The 25,562-nt window shown below is 39.7% G+C and overlaps 1 protein-coding gene across 2 annotated transcripts in view; it reads right to left on the bottom strand.

Annotated features, from left to right (window-relative positions):
- The window catches only part of DNAJC2 (DnaJ heat shock protein family (Hsp40) member C2), a 35,647-nt gene that overhangs the window by 7,637 nt on the left and 2,448 nt on the right, over positions 1-25,562 (bottom strand). The window contains exons 2-10 of one of the 2 annotated variants that reach the window (XM_035020411.1): positions 24,690-24,880; positions 19,630-19,705; positions 6,736-6,834; positions 5,531-5,672; positions 4,109-4,189; positions 2,950-3,015; positions 2,388-2,479; positions 2,188-2,309; positions 1,278-1,427 (exon numbers count right to left, since the gene is read on the bottom strand). In XM_035020411.1, the coding sequence (XP_034876302.1) occupies positions 1,278-1,427; positions 2,188-2,309; positions 2,388-2,479; positions 2,950-3,015; positions 4,109-4,189; positions 5,531-5,672; positions 6,736-6,834; positions 19,630-19,705; positions 24,690-24,880 (1,019 nt within the window). The remainder of the gene's footprint in view (positions 1-1,277; positions 1,428-2,187; positions 2,310-2,387; positions 2,480-2,949; positions 3,016-4,108; positions 4,190-5,530; positions 5,673-6,735; positions 6,835-19,629; positions 19,706-24,689; positions 24,881-25,562) is intronic. The other variant, XM_035020412.1, reaches the window with a different exon arrangement.

Genomic DNA, 25,562 nt, shown 5'->3' with positions numbered 1-25,562 from the left:
GGAGAAGCAGGCTTCCCGCTGAGCAGGGAGCCCGATGCGGGGCTCGATCCCAGGACCCCGAGATCATGACCTGAGCCGAAGGCAGCCGCCCAACCAACTAAGCCACCCAGGCGCCCCTGGCCTTTTAAAGTTTTTGCGGATTTCTCATTACATGCCAAATGTGCTAAGTACTGCATGTGAATGATCTCATTTAAACTTCATAATTCTACTATTTCAGCTACTGTGTAGGTGCGGAAACTGGGGCACAAAGAGGCTGAAGTAACCTCCTGAGGGCCCATAGACAGTAAGTGTCTAATGGAGAATGACTTCAAACCCAGGCAGCTTGCTCTCAGCCCGAACTCTTCACCACTATGATACAATGCATCCTTCTCAAAACAATTTTTGGGTGAAATCTGAGGAAAACACTTCATTTTTTCCTATTTTATTTCCTCTCGCTGACCAAAAGCCTGAAGTGACTACCTGTGCTTGTATTCTGGTTAAACCTCTTTCAAAGCCTGATGAGGGGGCAAGTTAATTTCAATTACATTATAGTAACTGAAGATTCAGGATGGCATATATGAAAATAAATATCCACTACCCAGGGTCTCTGACAGTGACATGGAAGAGAATGTTTCCGCACACAGAAAGCATTTACATACTTGCTGGATTTAACTCAACGGTATAGTACACAACACTGTATAGCAATCTCTCCCTATAGCTTGGCAGTTCATTAATTTATTCATTCAGTGCTATTTGATAAGGAACAATACTGGTCCCTGACTCTACCAGCTTCAAATGTTAAGAACAGCTCTTGGACAAAACTACATTTGAATACTTCTGGGATTTTTTGGTCAATCTTTTTTGGTGGAAACTATCTGAATGCAAACTACCAGTACTCCCCCAAATGATATCCATTTCGATAAAAATGAAACCTTTCGGATCTTTAAAAAGAACCCAAGTTTAACTTCTAAAAGAACTTCTTCTAAGATAAATGCTGATTTTACACCTAATCTAATATGGACTATTAGAATACTGAGCAACGGTTTTTTTTTTTTTTTAGGTTTGAAAATTACATAATGTTTATGTCAAAAAAACCATTTACTACAGCTGAATACTGAAATATGCACATGTGAAATTTTTAAAAAGTGAATTTAAAAGCATTTAAGATGCTTAAATGAGATAAAATGTATGTAACCGTTTAATTACATTTGCATAGTATAAGAAAGGAAATATTCTTAAGTTTAATCAGCAATTGGATTTGTTACCTAGTGTTGGTTCAATCACACAGTCTGACGTACCTTGCATGAGTTTCGAAGTTTTTGCCTTTCCTTCTTAATGGCTTTTTTCTGGATATCTTTTTCCTTCTTTGCCAATAATGCTTGTTGTCTAACTTCCTCCTCTTCTTTCTCTTTAGCTAACCGAGCAGCTTCTAATTCAGCTTGTCTTTGCTTTAATAATGGAAAATAAAATCATTTTAATAAGAAAATTAGGATTTCTAACTGTCTATAATCTTATTCAAAAAACTCGACTTTTAAATAAATTAGGAAAAAAGGTGACATGTCAACTTATTGAAGACTGAAGGCTGAACTGAGAAAAGCGCTGGTACAGTTCTACATTTATTAGAAATGTAAAATAGGCACATTAGAAATAAGTATAGTTTAAAGGAATATATATGACATGTTTTTGCTTAATAAAAATTTCCTTCAAGGAATATGCCTGTAATTATCAATGGTATCAACTTATCAAGATTTATTCATGTAGCACCTAATTCTCTACTTCAAGATTATAGTTGTTTTGTTTTGTTTATATAAAGTAGGCTCCATGCCCAGCGTAGAGTCCAACACAGGGCGTGAACTCATGACCCTGGGATCAAGATTGGGATGTTTAACCGACTGAGCCACCCAGATGCCCCTCAAAATTATAGCTTTCTAAATATATCTGAGGATTAGGGCGCCTGGGTGGCTCAGTTGGTTAAGCGACTGCCTTCGGCTCAGGTCATGATCCTGGAGTCCCGGGATCGAGTCCCACATCGGGCTCCCTGGTCCGCAGGGAGTCTGCTTCTCCCTCTGACCCTCCTCCCTCTCATGCTCTATCTCATTCTCTCTCTCAAATAAATAAATAAAATCTTTAAAAAAAATAAAAAATAAATAAATATATCTGAGGATTAAAGATTTTATGAACACTTAAAGTCCAGCTTCATCATCTTACTTTTTCTTTAGCTTCTTGCTCCTTCCGTTTTGCTTCTGCTTTTGCTTTCTTTTCTGCTTCTTTCTTGGCTTTTTCTTCTTCCTTAAATTTTTTTATTCTTGGATCACAGCTATATGCATTGTCTATACCAGAAAAAAAAAGTTAACTTTTTCAACTTTCAATATTTAAAGAACCTTTTAAAATATATCAATTAGGCTTACCAACTAATGTTCTTATTCTGTTCATTTCTTCTTTTTTTCTTTGTGCCCTTGTTGCTCTGTTCTGCTTTTCAATCCATCTCCTCTCATCACGACTATAAAACAGAAAATATTGCAAACTATTGATTATAGATGGTATCACTGGAAAATGTATTATGTTTATATATAAATAATGTCTGAGAAGGTTAAAATGCCATGTCACTATTAACATTAGTTAAAGGGTGATTCTACTTAATTTTGGTTGATTTTTTGGGGAATACTCATGTCAAAAGTATTTCCCAACACACGGGGAAAACTAAAACCAGTTAAGCAAACAGAAGAAAAATAATTTGCTGAATTGAGCTTTTGTGACAATTATATTTCTTGGCAATTTCTTAAGCATACCATTAACTGTTGATTTGGCCTCATCTAGTTTAACTTGTGAGATGGGATCTCAAACTACTACTAAAAAACTCAAAAAAGGATACACAAAGAAAACTATTTGAAAAAATATATGTAGTATATATATACATCACAACAAGGAACCAAATAACTATCGTCCTTTATTAGTGACTTACATACATACCATTCTGCTTTTTCTTTTTCTTCTTCGTCTAAGTAAGAAAATTCTCTCCAAGAATCAAAATTATACCTAATATAGATAAAAACAAAGTTAAGCCAAAACAAATGAAAAAAATCTTCCTTTTTTAAGTTAGATGCACATAATTCTAAGAAACATTAATGGCAAGTGGATGAGTTTGTCTTAGTAGATCCCCACACCCCACTGGTGGAACTAACACTATGCTCAAGCCATCTTCTTCTTCCTCTTTTTTAAATGACCCTGTATGTGGTATGAAAATCTAAAAGTACATTCATCACCCCTAAATTAAAATCACACCTCCCTACCATCTCCATTAGCTTTTTCTCTTGCCTGGGACTTGTTAAAGCTCTTCCTACTTTCACCTGTCCTAGTCTGTCAAGTCTAAAGGTATCCCACAAAGGGGTTACTGCATCTCTGATTTGTACCGTCTGAAGGGAAAAGCAACTACAACTGGTAGAGCTAAATTTGGTCATTTTTGTTTCTCATTAATCTTAGGTTTTCATTTACCAGATACTTAATCAGAAAATACAGCACATGTAATTATGAATTGGCCAGGAATATTGTGTTTACTAAACATTAGTGAATCAGAGACAAAGAAGCACTGCCTTCCTCATGTATTCAAGTATTTTCATCAGCAAGACAAATGAAAATGTATTTTTTACTGAAATCAAATGGCTCCTTAATTTTCATTTTTTACCACTACAGTATGCTTGGCATCTCGAGATCTGATTAGAAAACAGATTAAAAAATCATCAAAGCCTAAACATCACATAGGAGATAATACAGCATTATGTGAAAACCTTTATGATTATTTCTGAAAAGAGTGCTTTTTTGTTTGGGAAAGGTTCTGTGATTCTCCTATCCTTCAATTAATTTATGAACGAGCAAGTATTTATTGAATAATTACCTTTTTTTTTAAAGATTTTATTTATTTGACAGAGACAGAGATAGCGAGAGAGGGAACACAAGCAGGGGGAGTGGGAGAGGGAGAAGCTGGCTCCTCGCCGAGCAGGGAGCCCGTGATGTGGGCCTCCATCCCAGGACCCTGAGCCGAAGGCAGACGCTTAATGACTGAGCCACCCAGGCGCCCAATAATTATCCTTTTAAAAAATGACAGCATCATAGAAAGAGTGTAGTCACTTACCAGAAAGAATAAAATGCATCTACATCTTCAAATGACGAATTCATATCACCAAGTTTAGGCACATTTTTTTTATTTGACCATCTGAAATATTAAAAGAAAAATTTAATTCAAAATTTTGTATAAAGGTCAACAAGCTCATTTATTAAAAAAACAATTTTTACTAATCCCCTATAATCTCCCTTTGCTATGACTAAGAGATGGAGCTGGAAGATCAGCAGTGGGGTACTGAAAAATGCAGGTGCCATGAGAGAGGACAAGGGTAGACAGGGTTGGGGAGGAAACAATGAAACAGTGTTCTCATCGCCAGGTTGTCTTCAGCTCCATAAATGAGGAGCTGCCACACTGGCTAGGAAGAACAGGCGCTAGCCCCCTCCCAGGCACACTTCTTCCGGCCTCTAAACAGGTGGTACAGAAGCAACCTGCAGGCCCAGGTTTTTTTAAAATGTTAATACAGAGAGATGATTCCCACCGGCTCAGCACCATGACCATCCCCCGAAGAGTAAGACTTCTCGGTTCAGCACCTCACCCATCATCTCTGCAAGGATCCTGAGCTTGTTACTCACCCATGTTTTCTACTCTATGAAACTTCCACAACAAAAGATATTACACTATTTAGTTTTTACCACCTTCAACACTATTACAAAACAAAACTGAGGAGAGTGGGCGGAGAAAATATTAAGCCGCACTAAACCAAAAAAGTGGGTCTCAAACCCGACTGCACATTAGAATCACCTGGGAGTATTTAAATGCCCGACAGACATTCCAAATGCATTAAATTGAAATCACAATTAAATCACAATCTCTCCAGGTGGAACACAGCCATCAGGAGTTCTGCAAGCTCTCCAGGTGACGCCATGTGCAGCCAAGCTGTGCTCTAACGCAGATGGAACCAACGCAGATGCAACCAAAAAATGCAGAATATTGATATACCCATTTAAAAACTGACTAATGAAATAAACTACGTATACACTAACATTAAAGTTATATCATCCTTTGTCAGAGAACCTTATGATACCGAAATGCTCCAAGAAACAGTTCAGAAAGAACAAAAGCTTTATCAAATGAGAAGGGGCCAAATAGAGTACAAGCACATTAGTAAAGGGGAAGCACAAGAACGGGAAATTACCATCACCTAAATAACAATATCACACTACATAAAGTCAGCTATTGTTCTTTCCCACAAAGGAAATCTAAAAGAAAAACATCCTATGAGGTGTAAAGGAATCTCGCCATGGAAAGGCAGAACTTCTGTGCAGAGAGCAAAATAAATTAAGAGCAGTACGTTCACCAGAGGGGCTCAATGCTGGAGAGGAGGAGGAGGAAGAGAGCAAAAACTCGTATCACAGGAAAGCTGCAGACGCCTGGACGCACATGCAGCAAGCCGACACAGCATTATGATCACAAGGGGATCCTTTAACTCACCTAGAATTCCTTTCAAACACTGGGGAAAACACTTCGAAGAAATAGTCTTTTGCTTCACTTTTAGAAGGAACGGAGTTATCAAAAGTAGGATCTACACTGTTGAATGCCCGTCTTTTCACTGGATCAGATAACATTTCATAAGCTGAGGAAAAAACGGTAAGGTCACATTACCATGACTCTACATTTTCTTCCTGTGAGAAAAAAAATCCCCTTCCTTTAAAAAAAATTATTTTTCATATTTAAAAACTGTGTGCTTATGGGCAGGAAGAGACTGAATCTGGGTAATGACACCTCGAGCACTACTGGGATATAATCTCACCTCACAACTTCCTTCAGAGTCTCTTCTGGAAGGCATATAACAAAACAAAATGGTTAAATACTCAACCCTTGAGAATGCATGACTCCGAGGAAAAAGAAAGAGAAAATTAACCATTACATTCCAAGGCTGTAAAGAATCAAAGAATCTTTACCATCTTGAGCACTGTGTAAGAATGGACCAAAAAGAGTAAGTTTGAAAGGTGTGTACACGATTTTAAAAATTTAGCATCAAAATGCACAATCAGGGGCACCTGGGTGGCTCATTCGGTTGAAGCATCCGACTCTTAGCTCAGCTCAGGTCTTGACCTCAGGGTTGTGCGTTCAAGCCCCGTGTTGGGAGTAGAATCACATTTAAGGACACATTTAGAAATGGCAACAACCTATATTAATTTGCTTAATGAAGACATGGCTATGTAATGAGCAATAAACTGTCTTGGGGTCCATAGCAGGATATAATCAACTTTTGGACTTAAATTAGCAAAACATCTGAGGAACAATTTAGTCCCACGAAGTATCTGAAATGGAGAATTTCGTATCCTCATTAGACGTAACATTTATGATGAATTAACTCTAGGATGAGCTTCTCCTAAGAATCACCTGATGATCTCATTAAGATGCAGATTGTGTCAGTAGATCTGGGGTGGGGCCCAAGCTTCTGCATCCTGATCAGCTGCCAGGTACTGCTGAGGATGCTGGTCGGGAGAACCTCACTTTGTTGTAGTGAGGCTCTGGGGCAGATTATCAGAAACAACCAGATGTAACTGAAAGTGTTTTGAAATATCATGGTATAGTTAAATTAATACAGAATATACACTAGAAATCCAACCCCAGAACTTAATAAATAATCATCACTTTTAGAAATTCCTGACTCTAGAGTATTTTCTTACCTTTAGTTATGCAAGTGAAGTAGTCATTATCTCCTTCTTTTATTGGCTCACCAGCTGCTTTCCGTTTGTCTGGGTGATGTTTTAAAACCATTGCTTTATCTACAAAACAAGCCAGATTTAGACAATTTGTCACTTTATGCATCAAAACTAAAAATAAAAATGAGGAGCTTGGGAAGACGGCGGCGTAGGAGGATCCTGAGCTCCTCTCCTCCCACGAACCCTTCAGGACTGCAACTACATAGAGTGCAACTCACTCTGAAAAGGACCTGAAGACCAACAGAACAGCTTTTCCACAGCTAAAGATGTAAAGAAAAAGCCACACTGACAGGGGAAGAGAGGAAGAGATGTAGTCTGGAACCAGATCCCCAGTGTGGCAACCCACTGGAGTTGAAGGAAGGATATCACAGATGCAGGGGTCCTCCCTGAGGAGTGGGGGATCAAGCCCCTACTGAACACCCTTGCCCTGGAGTTTCACACAGAGAAGAGGAGCCCCCGTAACATCTAGCTTTGAAAACGAGTGGGGCTTCACTCCAGGAGTTGGAAGGCTATACTGAGACTCTGCTAAAATTTTACTTTTTTTTTAAAGATTTAATTTATTTATTTGACAGAGAGAGACACAGCGAGAGAGGGAACACAAGCAGGGGGAGTAGGAGAGGGAGAAGAAGCAGGCTTCCCACTGAGCAGGGAGCCTAATGTGGGGCTCGATCCCAGGACCCTGGGATCATGACCTGAGCGAGGAAGGCAGATGCCTAACGACTGAGCCACCCAGGCGCCCCTCTGCTAAAATTTTAAAGGGCCAGTGCACTGTAGCACTCATTCTGAGACCCAGCACAGAGGGAGCAATTTGAAAAGCATGTGGGTTATATGTGACAGAGATTTACTAATTATAGGACATGTGCCAGAGGGGCAGGGATCTGCAGGAACTTTCTCCAGAAAGGTGCCATTTTCCTTGCCCTCCTTCAGCCTTACTGCCCTGATGCTGGTGGAAGCCAGTCGTGACACTCTCCATCTACCTTGCTAACACTACTTGCCCCGCCCCATGGTCCCCTGTAGAGCTCCCCCCACCCAAAGGTGCCCATCCCAAATGGCTCCCATCCCACCACACCAGTCAGAACCAGGGCCTCTCCAAACCAACTGTGGACAGAGAGGAGGGGGCAGCCCCATCCACCAACACACCTGCAACACTTGTAGCCTGACCTCTGAACCAGCTGTGCTGGCGGCAAGCCAGGCCTACCACTGTACCCATAGTAGTCCTGGACCAGTCTATACCAGGAGAGTGTGCAGCCCCCACACAAAATATTTCTGGAGGGCCTGGGCCTGGTGACCGGTGGGGGGCAATGCACTACTGGGCACCACGGGACACCTTCACATAAGGCCACTACTTTCAAGAACAAGAGAGGTAGCTGACTTACCTAATACACAGACGTACAGTCATGCAAACTGAGGAGACAGGAATATGATCCAAATGAAAGATCGAAACAAAACGCAAGAAAAAAGAGCTTCTAAAGAAAATGGAAATAAGCATTCAACCTGATTAAAGGCCCAAAGTAATGGTCATAAAGATGTTCACTGGACTGGAGAGAAGCGTGGATGATTCAATGAGTACTTCAACAAAGACAGAAAATCTGAAAAACAAACTAGAGGGAATCAAGGCCAGATGAGAGGATGCAGAAGAATGGATCAGCGATGAGGAGGACAGGGTAATGGAAAGCAACCAAGCTGAACAGCAAAAAGAAAAAAAGAATTTAAAAAAAAACGAGGCTCTGTAGGATGCCTAGGTGTCTCAGTCGGTTAAGCTTCTGCCTTTGACTCAGGTCATGATCACAGGGTCCTGGGATCGAGCCCCACGTCGGGCTCCCTGCTTGGTGGGGAGCCTACTTCTCCCTCTGCCTTTGGCTCCCCCTGCTTATACTCTCTCTCTCATTCTGAGAAATAAATATAAATCTTTAAAAAAACCTCTGCAACATCAAGTATAAGAGAACATCTGCATTATAGGGGTCACAGAAGGACAGAGTTAGGGGCAGAAAACTTATTTGAAGAAATAATGGCCGAAAACTTCCTCAACCTGTAATGAAATAGATATCCAGCTTTAGAACACAAAGGGAGCCCCACAAAGGAAGAATGAAACCCAGAACGTCTACCCCAATGCATAATTAAAATGGTAAAAATTAAAGATAAACAGAGAATCTTAAAAACAGCAAGAGATAAAGGAAACAGTTACATAAAAGGGGAACTCGATAAGGACAATTTTTTAGCAGAAACTTTGAGGTCAGAAGGGAGTAGCGTGGGGCGCCTGGGTGGGTCAGTCATTAAGCGTCTGCCTTCGGCTCAGGTCATGATCCCAGGGTCCTGGGATCGAGCCGCGCATCAGGCTCCCTGCTCCGTGGGAAGCCTGCTTCTCCCTCTCCCACTCCCCCTGCTTGTGTTCCCTCTCTTGCTATATCTCTTTGTCAAATAAATAAATAAAAAATCTTTAAAAAATTATTTAAAAAAAGGGAGTAGCATGATATATTCAAAGTGCTGGGAAAAAACCTACAACCAAGAATACTGTACTGAGCAAGGTTATCATTCAGAATGAAAGGAGAGATAAAGAGTTTGCAAGACAAAAGTTGAAGGAGTCCATCACCACTAAACTAGCCTTACAAGAAATGTTAAAAGAGAATTTTTTTTTTTTGAAGATTTTATGTATTTATTTGACAGAGAGAGACACAGCGAGAGAGGGAACACAAACAGGGGGAGTGGGAGAGGGAGAAGCAGGCTTCCCACCAAGCAGGGAGCCCGATGCGGGGCTCGATCCCCCTGAGCCAAAGGCAGACGCTTAACGACTGAGCCACCCAGGCGCCCCTGTTAAAGAGAATTCTTTAAGTGAAAAGAATAGGCATAACTAGAAGAAAATGGTGAAAGGAAAACTTCATTGGTAAAAGCAAACATACAGTGAAGATAGATCACCAATAAAGCCAGTATGAAGGGAAAAAGATGAAAGTAGTAAAATCAATTGTTATCTACAAAAATCAGTCAACAGATACACAAAATAAAAAGATGTAAAATATGACACTATATACATAAAACATGTGGGGGAGTAATATAGTGCTTTTAAAATGTGCTTGACCTTAAGCAACCATCAACTTTAATATAGACTGCTATTATACACGCGGGATGTTATAATATGAACCTCATGGTAACTACAAATAAAAAACCTGTAATAGATACCAAAAATAAATAAATAAAGGAGTCTAAGCCTAACTTTAAAGAAAGTCATATCATGAGGAAAGACATCATGAGAATAAAGAAACAGACAAGAGCTCTAAAATACACAACCCCCCCCAAAAAACCAAAACAACAAAAAAACACCCCAAAACCAAACCAAACCCAGGAAGCAACTGGCAAAATGGCAATAAGTACACATCTATTAATAACTGCTTAAAATGTAAATGGTCTAAATGCTTCAAAAAAGACACACGGTAACTGAATGGATAAAACAAGATCCACTGGGGTGCCTGGGTGGCTCAGTTGGTTAAACATCTGCCATTGGCTCAGGTCATGATCTCGGGGTCCTGGGATCGAGCCCCACATCAGGCTCTTTGCTCAGTGGGGGGAGTCTGTTTCTCCCTCTTCTGTGCTTTCTCTTTCTCTCTCAAATAAATAATCTTTAAAAACAACAAGGCCCATCTATATGCTGCCCACAAGAGACTCACTTCAGCTTAAAGACATATACAGACTGAAAGTGAAGGGATTGAAAAAAATATTCCATGCAAGTGGAAGCAGAAAAAAAAATTGGGGTAGCAATACTATGTCAGACAAAATCAACTTTAAAACAAAAACTGTAGAGACAAAACAAGGCATCACTTAATAAAGAAATCAATCCAACAAGAGGCTATAACAATTGTAAATACCTATACAACCCAACAGAGAAGCACCTAAACATATATAAAAAAAATGGTTATAAAAAGAAATTGACAGTAATACACAATAATCATAGGGGCCTTTAATACCCCACTTACATCAATGGACAAATTATCCAAACAGAAAATTAGTAAGGGGACACTGGCTTTGACAACATATTAGACCAGATATACTTAACAAACAGAACACTCCATCCAACCATGGCAGAATACACATTCTTCTCAAGTGCATATGGAACATTCTCCAGGATAGATCACATGTTAGGTCATAAAACAAGTCTCAGTAAATTTAAGAACACAGAAATTATAGCAAGCATCTATTATACCCACAATGGTATGAAACTAGAAATCATATAGGAAAAACACAGGAAAAAAACAAACCTGTGGAGGCTAAACAACATGCTACTAAACAATCAATGGGTCAAAGAGGAAATCACAGAGGAAATTAAAAAAAAATACTACGATGTAATGTATGGTGATTAACATAATAATAAAAAAATACTTTGACACAAATAAAAATGGAAACATAACGGCCTTTTATTAAAAGGCAACCGACTGAATGGGAGAAGATATTTGCAAATGATACATCTGATAAGGGGTTAATATCCAAAACATAAAGAGCTCCTAGACATGAACACCAAAAAACCCCCAAATAATCCTATTAAAAAAATGGGCAGAGAATCTGACTAGACATTTTTCTAAGAGGACATACAGATGGCCAACAGACACATGAAATGATGCTCAGTATCACTGATCATCAGGGAAAGGCAATTCAAAACCACAACGAGATATCAGAACGGCTATTATCAAAAAGACAAGAACTAAGCTTTGGTGAGAATGCAGAGCAAAGGGAACCTTCATGCACTGTTGAGAGGATTGTAAATTATTTTTTAAGACTTATTTATTTGAGAGAGAAAAAGTACGAGCAGTGGGAGAGAAGCAGGCTCCCTGCTGATCACGGAGTGTGATGTGGGGCTCGATCCCAGGTCTCTGGGATCATGACTTGAGCCAAAGGCAGAGTCACCCAGGCACCCCGGTAGGATTGTAAATTGGTATAACCACTATGAAAACCAGTCCATCAGAAGTAAAAACGACTTTGAAAGATAGGTGAATTTGGTTTAGGTGAATGGAAGACAGGAGGTAAGTCCAAGCAAATGAGTACGAGTTAACGAGGCACAGTGCCAAAATAATTGAGCTAAGGTCCTTGTAGCAAACACTTCAGGCAAGGAAAATTGTTTTTAAAGAATCTTACTGATCACTCTTGAAGCATCCTTCTCTGTATTAGTAACTGAGCACTTTACATTTGCCAAAAAGATTATAAACAGAAGTTACAAGGTTAAGGGAAATGATCACCTGTTTTAAGACATTCTTTTGTTTTACATCACGTACTGCTTAAAACCTTTATCTCATGTAACACTAAGTAATAAATAGCTTGTGATGCTTGTGGGGGATGTACAGAGAGGAAACTTGCCAAAAAAAAAAAAAAAAGAGAGAGAGAGAATGGTTTTTTAAAACATAAGCGTGATGAGGGGCGCCTGGGTGGCTCAGCCGGTTAAATGTCTTGACTCTTGATTTCAGCTCAGGTCATGATCCTGGAGTCTCAGGATCGAGCCCCATAACGGGCTCCCTGCTCAGCGGGGAGTCTGTTCTCTTTCTCTCTCTGCTCTCCCCCTGCTCATGCTCTCCCACTCACTCTCTCAAATAAATTTTTTAAAAAAATCTTAAAAAAAAAAGAATTTTAGAACTAGAAGGGATGTTAGAGATTATCTAGTCACATTTTAAATTTTACAATGAAAAAACTGAGACACCCAAATTCCCTCCTGATCTATTCCTGCTCAGCAAAGCTCAATTTTTTTAATACCTCAGCTTTAATTTAAAAAGTGATTACCTACTGAATTTGTTTCTAAAATGCTTTTTTGATGAATACTGTTGTCATTTTCTTTGTGATACGTATCATACAAATATACATTATACCTATCTACATATATATATTCGTGATATATATATACACAATATTTATATATATATGTAAAACTACTTTTTGAGATGTGAGATTTTCACTGCCAATCAACCTAATGGGAACCCTAAATGATGGGGAAAAATCCTCAAAATAGAAGTTTTACATATATAACATATATGTATATGTCATATATATGTATACTTATAAGCATTTATATATACTATGTCATTTTCATTTATATTTACTGATCATTTCCTTTATAATTTTTTTCAGTACTTATAACTTAATAAGGTACCTTCATCATTCTCAACAATTTTAATATATTTTGTAGTTTCATTATTATTTTCTATGGTTAGAACTGAAAATTGTAAAAAATTCTTTAAATTTTTTTAGAATTTTAACAAATTCAAGTAAATATCTAAACCTTTCATCATTTGAAGTCCTAATAACATCTAATAATCCTTCCCTTCTCCAGTGATGTATGATGCTTCCTTTATTATAGCAAATTAATCAGGGTTTGTTTCTGGTTAACTATTCTTGCCCTGGGATCATCTTTAAAATGATTAGACCCTCCTAATAAATTTGATGGTAACTTCCAAAAACTATTATTTCTGTATATTTCTCCTGCATCTAGCCACTTGACTCAACCCTTTTTTTTGGTTTTCTAGGTAGGGCCTATGTTACCTACAAATAATGTATTTTTCTTCTTTCCAATAGTTCTCTTATTTAATATCTTAGTTCATTAAACTACACTCCTAAAATAGCATAAAAAATAATAAGCAGGCTAGTTTCTCCCATGGATTTTAATGGTAATATCACTAACATCACATGGTTAAGTTTGTTGGCTGTAGCTGTGAAATACTTACCAAAGTAGGAAATTAACTGTATTTTTTTGCAAAGTTCTATTTATCAAAAAGGAATGTCTATTGTGTTTTATACATTTTTCACTATTTAGGAAATCACGTGTTACCTAAATTATAAATAGATTTAGCTATATTAATATACTTCCTAAGTTAGATTCCTGAAAGAAATCCTATCTGTTCGTGGGTATTCTTTTAATGTGCTGTTAAATTAAATTTGCTATTATTATTTTTAAAAGTTTATTTATTTATTTTAGTAATCTCTACACCCATTGTGGAGCTCCAACTCACAACCCCAAGATCAAGAATTGCATGCTCTTCCGACTGAGCCAGCCAGGTGCTCCTAAAAACATTTTTTCAGGAGGTAATTCTTTCATAACTTTTAAAATTTCTTCCTATTTAGGGACACCTGGGTGGCTCAGTCAGTTAAGCATCTGACTCTTGGTTTTGGCTCAAGTCACGATCTCAGGGTCGTGAGATCAAGCTCCGTGTTGGGTTCCATGTTCATTGTAGAGTCTGCTGGAGATTCTCTCCCTCTCTCCCCCCTCTGCCCCCCCACCACTCGTGCACTCTCTCTAATAAAATCTTTGAAACATCTGCCTTTAAAATTTCTTCCTCGGGCGCCTGGGTGGCTCAGATGGTTAAGCGTCTGCCTTCGGCTCAGGTCATGATCCCAGGGTCCTGGGATCGAGTCCCGCATCGGGCTCCCTGCTCCTTGGGAGCCTGCTTCTCCCTCTGCCTCTCTCTCTCTCTCTCTGTCTCTCATGAATAAATAAATAAAATCTTAAAAAAAAAAAAAATTTCTTCCTCAATTTAAAAAATGTTCATTTTTTTAAAAAAGGTTTTATTGGGGCATCTGGGTGGCTCAGTTGTTAGCCCTCTGCCTTCGGCTCGGGTCGTGATCCCAGGGTCCTGGGATCGAGCCCCGCATCAGGCTCCCTGCTCCGTGGGAAGCCTGCTTCTCCCTCTCCCACTCCCCCTGCTTGTGTTCCCTCTCTCGCTGTGTCTGTCAAATAAATAAAATCTTTAAAAAATAAAAATAAAAAAATAAAAAGATTCTATTTGAGAGAGACAGAGAGAGCACAAGCAGGGAGAGGGGCAGAGGGAGAGGGAGAGGGAGAAGCAGACTCCCTGTGGAGCATGGAGCTCAACTCCGGGCTCGATCATGAACCGAGCTGGGTCCTGGGATCATGACCTGAGCTGAAGGCAGACGCCTAACTGACTGAGCCACCAGGTGCCCCTCAAAAAAGTTCATTTAATCAAAATTTTGGAATCTATTACATTTAATAGTGGTCTTCATTAAAAACATCTTCTGTAATGGTTTCTTTCTGTATTTCGCTATTTGTTTTTTCTTTTTATAAATCCACTTTGGGATACCGCTGTTTTATCTCTTCTAATGTTCCATGTTCCTTGGTGCTATTCTTTTAAACATTTGAACTGGATGCCCATTTTATTTTTCCCTCTTTTTAAAAAGTAACAGTTTAAGGCAATGAACTTACTTATGGTGCAGCTCTAATCGCCATCCCTTAAGTTTTGATAGGCAATGATTTTACTTTTACAAAAATAATCTAATACAATTTTTGTATCTTTCTAGGCCCCAAAGAGTATATCTGATTTCCCAAGTGATTGTTTTTTTGATTTGTTTAATCACATCTTTTATTGAATTAAAATAAAATTTACACTGAATTTTGACAATTGTATACACCCCTATATCTACCACCAACGAAAATACAGACCATTTCCATCACCACGTTCCCTTCACTCTTTCCAGTCAACTCCCATGCCCTACCACCTGATTTCCTTCACCATAGACAACTTTTGCATGCTCCTGAACTTCATGTAAATGGAATTATAGTTTGTCGTTGTATCTTTTCTGTTCAACCCAATGTTTTGAGATTCATCACCATTTCTGCATGTCTTAGTTATCTGTTCTTTTTTAGAATATACAGCAGTTTGCTTATCCATGATCCTGCTGGTGGACACTGGGTGGTTTCCAGTTTTTGGATACGGTGAATAAGGCTGCTATAAACGTTTGTGTACAGATCTTTTTATAGGCATAATAAAGTTAGTAATTTCTACACATACTGCAGGGCTTCAAAAACTACAGGTACATTTTTGTTTTTTTGAACTCCAATTTTTTTTTTACAGTCTGGTATATCATCAGCTTCTTCACTAACATTCCAGAAGAAGCATTTTTGTCTTCTAGATGGTTTAAGCAGAAAGGAGCTTATTAAACGTCAATAGGCAGCTCACAGAATCTTTGAAAGAGTCAGACTATAGGGGTTGGAAGCTATGTACCTAGGAACTATCATCAATCATAGCAGATAGTTCAGAGGTGTGACGATCCCAGCACTGTGGGGCGCTAGAGAAACTGAGCACGGGCTGCTTCCACGGCCAGGGCAGAGAGGGAAAGCCATACAAGCTTTGCAGTGCGCCTCCACACCTGCTGGCAAAATGGATTCTGTGCAGCACAGCCTAACTCACACTGCTCTCCTATGAATTTCGAAGGAAGTGTGCTGGGCAGTGAAACCTAAGTCACATGCCCACAAACATTCTTAATTCCAAGATGTATCTTCTTATAAATTGGTAAGTTTCCTTCTTTATTTGCAATTATGGTTTGTGACATTTATTCTGACTTCTTTAGAAATCTGGCATCTCTATTCTTTCTCTCTGAATCTTGGAACACTCCTCAAGGTTGTCCTCTGCTCTACTGTTTTTCTAATCAGTAGGTCAACCTTTGGAATCCTAAATTCTGCTCTCATGTTTTCAGTTTCCACACAATTCTACTTATTTCTCCCTAGTCTCTTTCGCCATGTTTACACCACACCCCCAGAGCAGTGTCTTCATATTTTACTGACCACATAAGGAGAATCTTAAATTTTCTTTGGAAACTTCTAAGTCTAAGAGAGGTGATGTCTCTATTTTTTGTTGGATTGTCTCCTCTTATGCTGCACTGGTTTTTTCTGGAGTTTTCTGCCTAATCTTTATTCATCCATGTGTATTAGGGAGTCCTGAGGCTGTCTTATATTATCTCTTGCGGAGGGGGCAAAAGATATTTCTCAATATTAAAAATAAAGGAGGCCAAAGAACACTGTCTGAAAGAGAAACAAGGGCAATTTGCGAGCAGCGGTTGTTTACTGAAATTTCAAAGATACGCCCATCTCCTCCCACCGAAGACAGTTTCTGGGATGTTTTGAGGGTACATTAGCAAAAAGGCTTTTATTGTACATTCATATTGCTATTTTTATAAAATGTCCCTAAACAGGATTTAAAAAAATTTTTTTTTAAGATTTTACTTATTTATTTGACAGAGAGACACAGCAAGAGAGGGAACACAAGCAGGGGGAGTGGGAGAGGGAGAAGCAGGCTTCCCGCAGAGCAGGGAGCCCGATGCGGGATTCGATCCTAGGACTCTGGGATCGTGACCTGAGCCGAAGGCAGACGCTTAACGACTGAGCCACCCAGGCGCCCCAGGATTTTTAATTTTTAAGAAGCGTAAGGAATAGCTTCAGTTTAAAATGTCAGAATTATTTTGAACTAAAATTATTAAATTTAGAAAATTCAAATCACCAAAGACTTTATTTCAGTGCAAAGAATATCAAACCTACACGCATCATTTGCCAGCGTGGCTGGCAATTTTATTTCAAAACAAAATTATGTAAGCAGCTGAAATCCCACTTTTAGTATTCAAGTACTTTCTCTTAACCCATCATTCAACTTTTCTAGTGACTTATTCTTTTCAGACAATGCAGAGAAGGAAAAAAAAAAGACCACTTATTTTATTCACCTTTCACTGACTTCCTAATTTTCATTATAGCAATTCAAAATACATTAAACAAAAAGAAAAGTCTTTTTATATGTGTGTAACAGGATATAAGAACTTGAAGGCTCTCGGGGCGCCTGGGTGGCTCAGTTGTTAAGCGGCTGCCTTTGGCTCAGGTCATGATCCCAGGGTCCTGGGATCGAGCCCCGCATCGGGCTCCCTGCTCTGTGGGGAGCCTGCTTCTCCCTCTCCCACCCCCACTGCTTGTGTTCCTGCTCTCGCTATTTCTGTCAAATAAATAAATAAAATCTTAAAAAAAAGAACTTGAAGGATCTCAAATGCAGTAAAACTTTTATTTTTATTAGGCTTCTCTGTGCTAATAATTACATATTTGTAAATGTTAAACTTCACATTTTTACTTTTGAACTAAATTTCAGAAAGCAGTAAAGCAAGCAACTGCCTTTTTTTATAATGACAGAGGTAAGAGAACATCAGTTTCCTTTTGAATAAATACTGAGAATATCAACATAGTGGCAGAGAATGAATTATAATTTTACTTAATGTTAATCTGATGCACTGGGGTTGCAAAGCCTCTGGCTATAGAGTATTAAAGGCTATAGAGTATTAAAAAATTAACTTCTACTATGCCAATAAAATGAACGAACTTAGAAACAAAGGAGGGGCGCCTGGGTAGCTCAGTCGTTTTTAAGATTTTACTTACTTATTTGACAGAGAGACAGACAGCAAGAGAGGGAACACAAGCAAGGGGAGTGGGAGAGGGAGAAGCAGGCTTCCTGTGGAGCCTTCTCTGCCTTTGGCTCAGGTCATGATCCCAGAGTTCTGGGATCGAGCCCCACAACGGGCTCCCTGCTCCGAGGGGAGTCTGCTTCTCTCTCTGCCTGCCACTTCCCCTTGCTTGTGTTTCCTCTGTCTCGCTCTCTGTCAAATAAATAAATTCTTTAAAAAAAAAAAAAAAAAAGAAACAAATGAATGTTTCTTTTACAGCTTATTGTACATTTTTTATCTTTAAAGAAAAAAAAAATTCCTTCACCTTAAAACATCAACTGTTTTCATAGTTCTAAATCACTTCCAATTCTTTCACAAATTTATATGTATCAACTCATTCGGTATTTGTATGCTGTTCTTTCATATAGCAAGACTTTGCAAATATTTTTCCACGGCAAATGAATTTCCCTGGCATTTATGTATATTGCAATGACTATTCATATGCATTAACATATGCTTAGTCTAAAACCATGCCAGCTTTTTAAGAAACTGAATAGATCTAAAATCATCTCATAAATTCCTTCACCTTATTAAAAATATTTCCTGTGATTTTCCTAAATACAGGCATTAGTGGAGAAAATTTTGAGTTTATCTACTATACTTAGTCTCAACTAGTATTTTTCAACATGAGATGGGTCTCATTCAGCCACCTTCCTCCAAGTACAACACTTTCTCCTCCTGATTGGCCTTGACTCCCTAACTCCTTTTCCATTTTGGTCACAATCTTACCTCCTCTGACCTCAATATCCATTCTCTAGAGTGGAGGGCAGAACATTCTCCTAAGATAAAACACAGAAAACTAATCACCTTCACCCCTTTGATCAAACTTTATTAACCAGGTGAACCGAATGGTGTGTAGGGCACTAAGGGGATGGTGTTTTATTTTTTATTTTTATTTATTTATTTTTTTTAAAAGATTTTATTTATTTATTTGAGAGAGAGAGAATGAGAGACAGAGAGCATGAGAGGAAGGAGGGTCAGAGGGAGAAGCAGACTCCCTGCCAAGCAGGGAGCCTGATGCGGGACTCGATCCCGGGACTCCAGGATCATGACCTGAGCCGAAGGCAGTCGCTTAACCAACTGAGCCACCCAGGCGCCCGGGGATGGTGTTTTATAAAGCACGTGAAGACCAGGTTCCCAAGAATTCCCCTGAAATTTTTGTCTTTTTAATGAAGAAAGCAGTAAAGCATCAAATAATTCTTTATTGGGCAGAAGACTCAGGGTGGTATCAATAAAAATGTAACCTAAACCACAAAATAACATCAAAAAACCTAAGTAACAAGGCAGCTTCCACTAAATACAGCTGGCCATATTTCTAAAGGGAAATGAAACATTACTTTTTTAAAAGCTTGCCACTGGAAGAATGTTCTTTATCTTGGTCACAAACACACCTACCCACCCATCCTCTGATTTCTTATTCCCAGTGAAAAAGTCCATGCATGAGAATGATTGTTTTCTGGTTCTGAAGGTAAAGGAGACTGTGGTTATGCATTGTTATGACCATGTATCAAATGCTGTTGAATCTAGATTTATGGCTATAGACTATGATCGTGCATATCTTTTCAAAAAGATAACATTTCCTATACCAGATATTGGATTATCTCCAAAGAACTAAGTACTTACGAGCTGCTTTGATCTGTCTCTGTGTAGCTTTATATCTTACATGGCCAAGTCCAAGTACTGCATAGTGATCTTGGTTCTGATAAAGACACAAAAGGGAGTCAAGTGTGAAATGGAGCAATATATCTTATCTCTTATGCTGGTACCCTAAAATAGTGCTTCCCATAATAGGAGTCCAGTGAGACATTGCATATAAAATGGATTCTGTAGTAAGTCTGGGAAATGTGGACTGTGATAACAGACCTTGTGATGCTTTGTATGCACAGAAGCCTAATAAAGGCTCTGAGAAGTCCTGCAATTAAAAAAAAAACATGCAAACAAACCCGTAAAACCCAGCATTTTCCAAACTTACTTGACCATTGAGCCCATTTTTCTCTTAAATGGGAATTTCCAGGTGCCAAGTCCAAGATCACCTACTAATATCTTATGGCCATCCTTAAGTCAGGATATAGCCAGAAGATTTCAGAAGAGAGGGAAGTATTATCACAGTACGGTTGGGCCAGTGCAATGGTTAAGACTAGGAGTCATGTTTAGCAAAGAAGGTAGGTTGGATGGAAATTTTGAGAAACTGAGGGATGAGGCTTCTCCGGAGAGGAAATACCTGCTTTTGTTAACATCCTTGTGATTTTACAAGTTGAAGTAGCAACTGAAATCTCCCTACAGAATTCAAAGAGTGTATCTAGTATTGGAGAAGTGAGTGGGGAGGAAAGGGAATTGAGGGCATTGTAACATGGGAAGAAAAAGTCAAGCAGGGCTCACTGGTTTCCCTTTAAATTCAGGACTGCAAAGTTCATATGGATGGGCTTCTTCATTATACCTGGCAATAATATTTCGTTCCACCTGGTTTACCTTTCCACTCCCTAAGGTTACTATTTCTCTAGTCACTCCTCAAACCTCACAGATCCTTCTCCACCCTCTTATCAACAGCCCTGCCTCCTGCTTAACTAAAAAATGTAAATTATCTTACTCAAATTCCTACCTATCTTTCTACCAGCCTACTGGCATCCATAGATCTTTCCCTTTCCCTCCTTTCACAACTGAAAAAGCCTGTCCTACCAAGAGAAACTACTCCATCCTTCCTCTTCGTTCTCTAAGTCTCCTCAAAATACTAACGTCTTTCAGATATCTCCTAAATTTCAACTGGATTATCTTCATCCTTATAAAAATATGCTTTGTTAGCTCTCAACCTTTTTTTTTTTTTAAAGATTTTATTTATTTATATGACAGCGCATGCGCAAACAGGAGGAGTGGCAGGGAGAGGGAGAAGCAGGCTCCCCACCGAGCAGGGAGCCCGATGTGGGGCTTGATCCCAGGACTCTGGGATCATGACCTGAGCAGAAGGCACATGCTTAATGACTGAGACACCCAGGCGCTCCCCCCGCCTTTTTAAGATTTTATTGATTTATCTGAGAGAGTGCACACATGTGCGCACAAACAGAAGAGAGGGGCAGAGGAAGGAGAAGCAGACTCCCCACTGAGCAGGGAGCCCGACGTGGGGCTCGATCCCAGGACCCTGAGATCATGACCTGAACTGAAGGCAGATGCTTAACTGACTGAGCCACCCAGGCGCCCATTAGCTCTCATCCTAAAAATACTTCCAAGATCCCCTTTCCAGTTACCGCTTTATCTCCATTTCTCTGCTGTTCGTCAACATTAAACTTCTTGAAAAAGCCGTCCACACATTTACCTCCTTTAGCATGCATTTTCAAACCACTCCACTTTGGTGCTGCTCCATCCACTCCCAGCCCAGGTGCAATGAGGCTGCTCTCTTCAGTATGAATTTCCAGGTGCCAAGTCCAAGATCACTCATCTGTTCTCACATGACTTTGGCTCCCAGTGGCAGCACAGCTGACTCCTTCCTTCAAAGACTACCTTCCTTTAATGTTTCTGTGCATGCACTCTTTTCCTCCCACCTTCCAGTACCTTTTTTCAGCTACTTTTACTGGCTTCTCTAGGACCTGCAAAGCTCAGTTCTGGGGTTTCTCTTGTCTCTCTCTCTAATTTGGTCCTGGGTGATGTGAGCCAATGCCAGGGCTAGAAGATAGTTAGTACCCTGTAAATGCTTATGACTCTCCAGTTCACTTGAGCACAGACCTCTCCTCTGAGCCCCAGATGTACGGAGCACCTCCGTCTCTCACTCACTATTCCTGGCCTGTCACTCTACCTTGGTCACTCATTTCCAAATACAAGACTGGTGTTGGCAGTTCACTGCAGACACCAAGCCCTTTCTCCTCACATGCTGTTCTCCCCACCTGGCACATTCCCCCACTCTTCACATGGCTGCCATCTTCTCATCCTTCAGTCTCAGCTTAAATGTTATCACCTTATTTAAAATAGACATTTCTCTGCCCATCTCTGTTCCTTCTTGTTTCCCCTAAACAACTTACAAACTGTCATTGCTTCCAACTCTCCAATGGCCTTCCAGTGACTATTGCTCCTTTACCTCCTCACCACTCCCCCATCCACGCTAATCCACCCATTTGCCTTCATCAGTTCCTGGCACACTTCGAACTTCTTTCTGCCCCCGCACAAGCTCTCTGCCTGGAATGCCATTCTCCCTGATCTTGGCGTGTCATTCAGGTTTTATCTTAAATGTCAACTCCACAGGCCTTCCCCGCCCACTCAACCTAAAGCAGTCATCTGGACACTCTATCACTGCACCCTGTTCAACTTCTTTGCCCAGCACCTGGTGGCCATGTCCTTGATTGTTTACATATTATCTGTCTCCTCACTGGAATAGAAGCTATGTGGGAGCAGTGATACTGTCTTGTTCGGCAGACTCCTCAGCCCCCAGAACAGCATCTGCTACGAAGCAGATGCTTGATCCCTGTTTGTTAAAAGAAACAATTAACTGAACCAATGTATGAATCCTGCTACCTTGTTCTGACATCACCTACTCTTTTCCATACCAAAGACCTCCATCTTTTTCCCTTGTCTCTCTTGTAGATCTCAGTGGTCCCCAATTCTATCTTCTCCTGACCCCGCCTTTCTCTCAAGTTAGTATTTTCTCTACAGTCCAGCTTTGAAAAAGAGTATTTTGCACTGTGGTCTCCATTTCATCACCTCCTAATCACTCAACCCAACTGTACCTGCTTGCCTCCCGAACCATTCACCAAAACTGCTTTCACTGTGGTCACCTACCCTTCGTGTGCCAAACCTGGCGGTTTTTATTATTTTTCATGTTATGTGACTGACCTCTCCAAAGCAGTGACATGGGTGACTGTTTTGTCCTTCTTGAGACTTCCTCCTCTCTTAGTTTCTGGAAGGGTCTAGTGCCTGATGTTTAATAAACCTTAGCTGAACTAACAAATGTCTCTTTCGTTGTTTTCTTTTAACCTCTTTCACCCTTCTTAGTATCTTTTGCTGCTTCTCCTCCTCTGCCCACCCGTTAAATATTCAGGCTCCTCAACGTGCAGTCCTTCTCTTTTAAAACTGATGACAGCATGTGAATCAGCTAACATTTTGAGTGCTTACTTACTTTTCTAAGTGCTTTACACATACACTTTATCTCATTTAACCCTCACAAGCTAGGAGACAGGAACTCATTATCCACTATCTGTTTGGTATTTATCACGTGTCAAGCACTAGGTCAAGTGCTTTATATACATCATTGCATTAATCTTCACTATACTCCTTTGAGCTGTTAGCAATCTCACTGCACGAAACAGACGTGTCAAGTAACTTTCCCAAGGTCCCAGCGCACTAAACGGGCAGAACCAGATTTGAATTCTGGCACTCTAATTCCACAGTATACATAGTTAAGTATTATACTAATGCCTACTTAAGCTTTAGGATACCTATTTGTCTATATTCTTCTCCTTGGCTGATGTCATTTAATTCCCCCAGGCTCAACTACCACCTACAACTTGCCAACAACTTGCAAATGCTTTTGGCTTTATCCTCCTTTCAGAGCCACGGACCAATTTCTAACCATTTACTAGAAGACTTCATCAGTACATTACTAGAACCTCAACTCTGACATAGCCAAACTTGAACACAAACACCACATTCCCCACAAACTTCCTTTTTCCTGAATCCTAATGTTGGTGATTGACATCACACTCCAGCAGGTCATTCAAGCTGGAATGCTCAGAGGTCTTCTAAGTACATCTCCTTCTCTTGTACCACACAGTCAAGGTCACCAAGCTCTATCAAGTCTACCTCCAAAAAAAGCACGTGTTCCCTCTTCCTCAAAACCCGGCCATAAATTTAGCTCAAGTATGCATCTGCAGGCTTGGATTATTGCACTAGCCCCGTAACAGCAAACTACTCACTTCCCCTCCAGCCCCGCCCTCCCTTTTCAAGCAATTTTCTGTACTGCCAGGAGAATTACTTTGCTAAAATTAGCTTAAAACTTTTGATGACTTCCTACTGCCCTGAAAATAAAATCTTAATTCCTGGGGCGCCTGGGTGGCTCAGTCATTAAGTGTCTGCCTTCCGCTCAGGTCATGATCCCAGGGTCCTGGGATCGAGCCCCACATCGGGCTCCCTGCTCTGCGGGAAGCCTGCTTCTCCCTCTCCCACTCCCCCTGCTTGTGTTCCCTCTCTCGCTGTGTCTCTGTCAAATAAATAAAAAATCTTTAAAAAAAAAAATCTTAATTCCTTCCTTAGCATGGCATAAAAAGGACAGTACAACAAAATTTGTTCTAGAGTCTTGTTTCAGGACTAATTTCTCACAACCGCCTTTCAAGTACCCTACCCACTCTACTCTTCACTAATCCCCGAAGAGGTGATATACATTCTTTACTCCTTTGTGTTTTTGCAGATCTATTCCTTCTGCCCAGAACACCTTTTCTCCCTTCTCTGCTTCACGAACTGCCACTCATCCCTTTAAGGCCAGCTCAAACATTATGTTTTCTGTGAACACTTCCTGGATTTTTCCAGCAGAGATGGTATCCTATGACTAGTGCTGTCCCACTCAGAGCTTAACAATAAACAGGTGTTCAGTTATGGTTCTCTTGTTGAAGCATCTTAAAACATGGCTTACTGATGGAAAACTCGTGGGAAAACTGCCTATGCCTCACAAAGCATCTGACTGAATAAAAGATTCAGATATTAAATACCTTCCAGTCTTTGGGATCAAGTGTTTTCAACATGGGAAACTCTTCCAACTGCAATTCTTCATCTTCTGATTCTTCTGATAATTCTTTCTTATCCTCCAGTTCCTGAAAAGAGGCAGAAGCATTTCTGTTTCTCCTCTTAACAAAAGCTTCAAACCATCTTCCCACAGGTTCAACTTGACAGAGTGTTGAGGCTGTGATTGAAAGTGTTAAGAGAGGCTTCAATGTATTGCATGGAAAAAATCTGTTTCAAGGCAACATAAGATCAAAACAGCATCAGAATGTAATTTTAAAACCATCAACTAAAGAAATACAGGGACACCTGGGAGATATTGCAGGTTTGGTTCCAGACCACCACAATAAAGCAAATACTGCAAAAAAGTGAATCAAATATACTTTTTGCTTTCACAGTGCATATAAACGTTATATTTACAGTATGCTGTAGTCTATTAAAATTCCAAGTGTATCATGTCTTTAAAAACCATGTATGTACCTTAATTTTAAAATACTTTATTGCTAAAAAATGGTAACCATCACCTGAGCTATCAGCGAGTCATTATCACATCACAGATCACCATAAGAATGACAAAGTTGGAAATACTGTATTACCAAAATGTGACAGAGACACAGAGTAAGCAAATACTGTTGGAAAAGTTGCTGACAGACCTGCTCAAAACAGCGTTGCCACAAACCTTCAATTGTAAGAAATGCACTATCACCAAAGCACAATAAAGTGAAGTGCCATAAAACAAGGTACGCCTGCATTCCAGTTAACATGAGGGTTGGTAATAATCGTTTCCTAGTACTTGCAGAGTATTCCATCAACCTCTTACAGTTAGATGACAAAACATTCAGCAATGTCAACAATAAATAAAA

The sequence above is a fragment of the Mirounga leonina genome, unplaced genomic scaffold, assembly GCF_011800145.1.
Source record: "Mirounga leonina isolate KUSES-001 unplaced genomic scaffold, KU_Mleo_1.0 Mir_174, whole genome shotgun sequence".
Classification (NCBI taxonomy): Eukaryota; Metazoa; Chordata; class Mammalia; order Carnivora; family Phocidae; genus Mirounga; species Mirounga leonina.
Note: the sequence above shows the minus strand (reverse complement) of the source record. Positions and strands in the feature narration are given on the sequence as shown.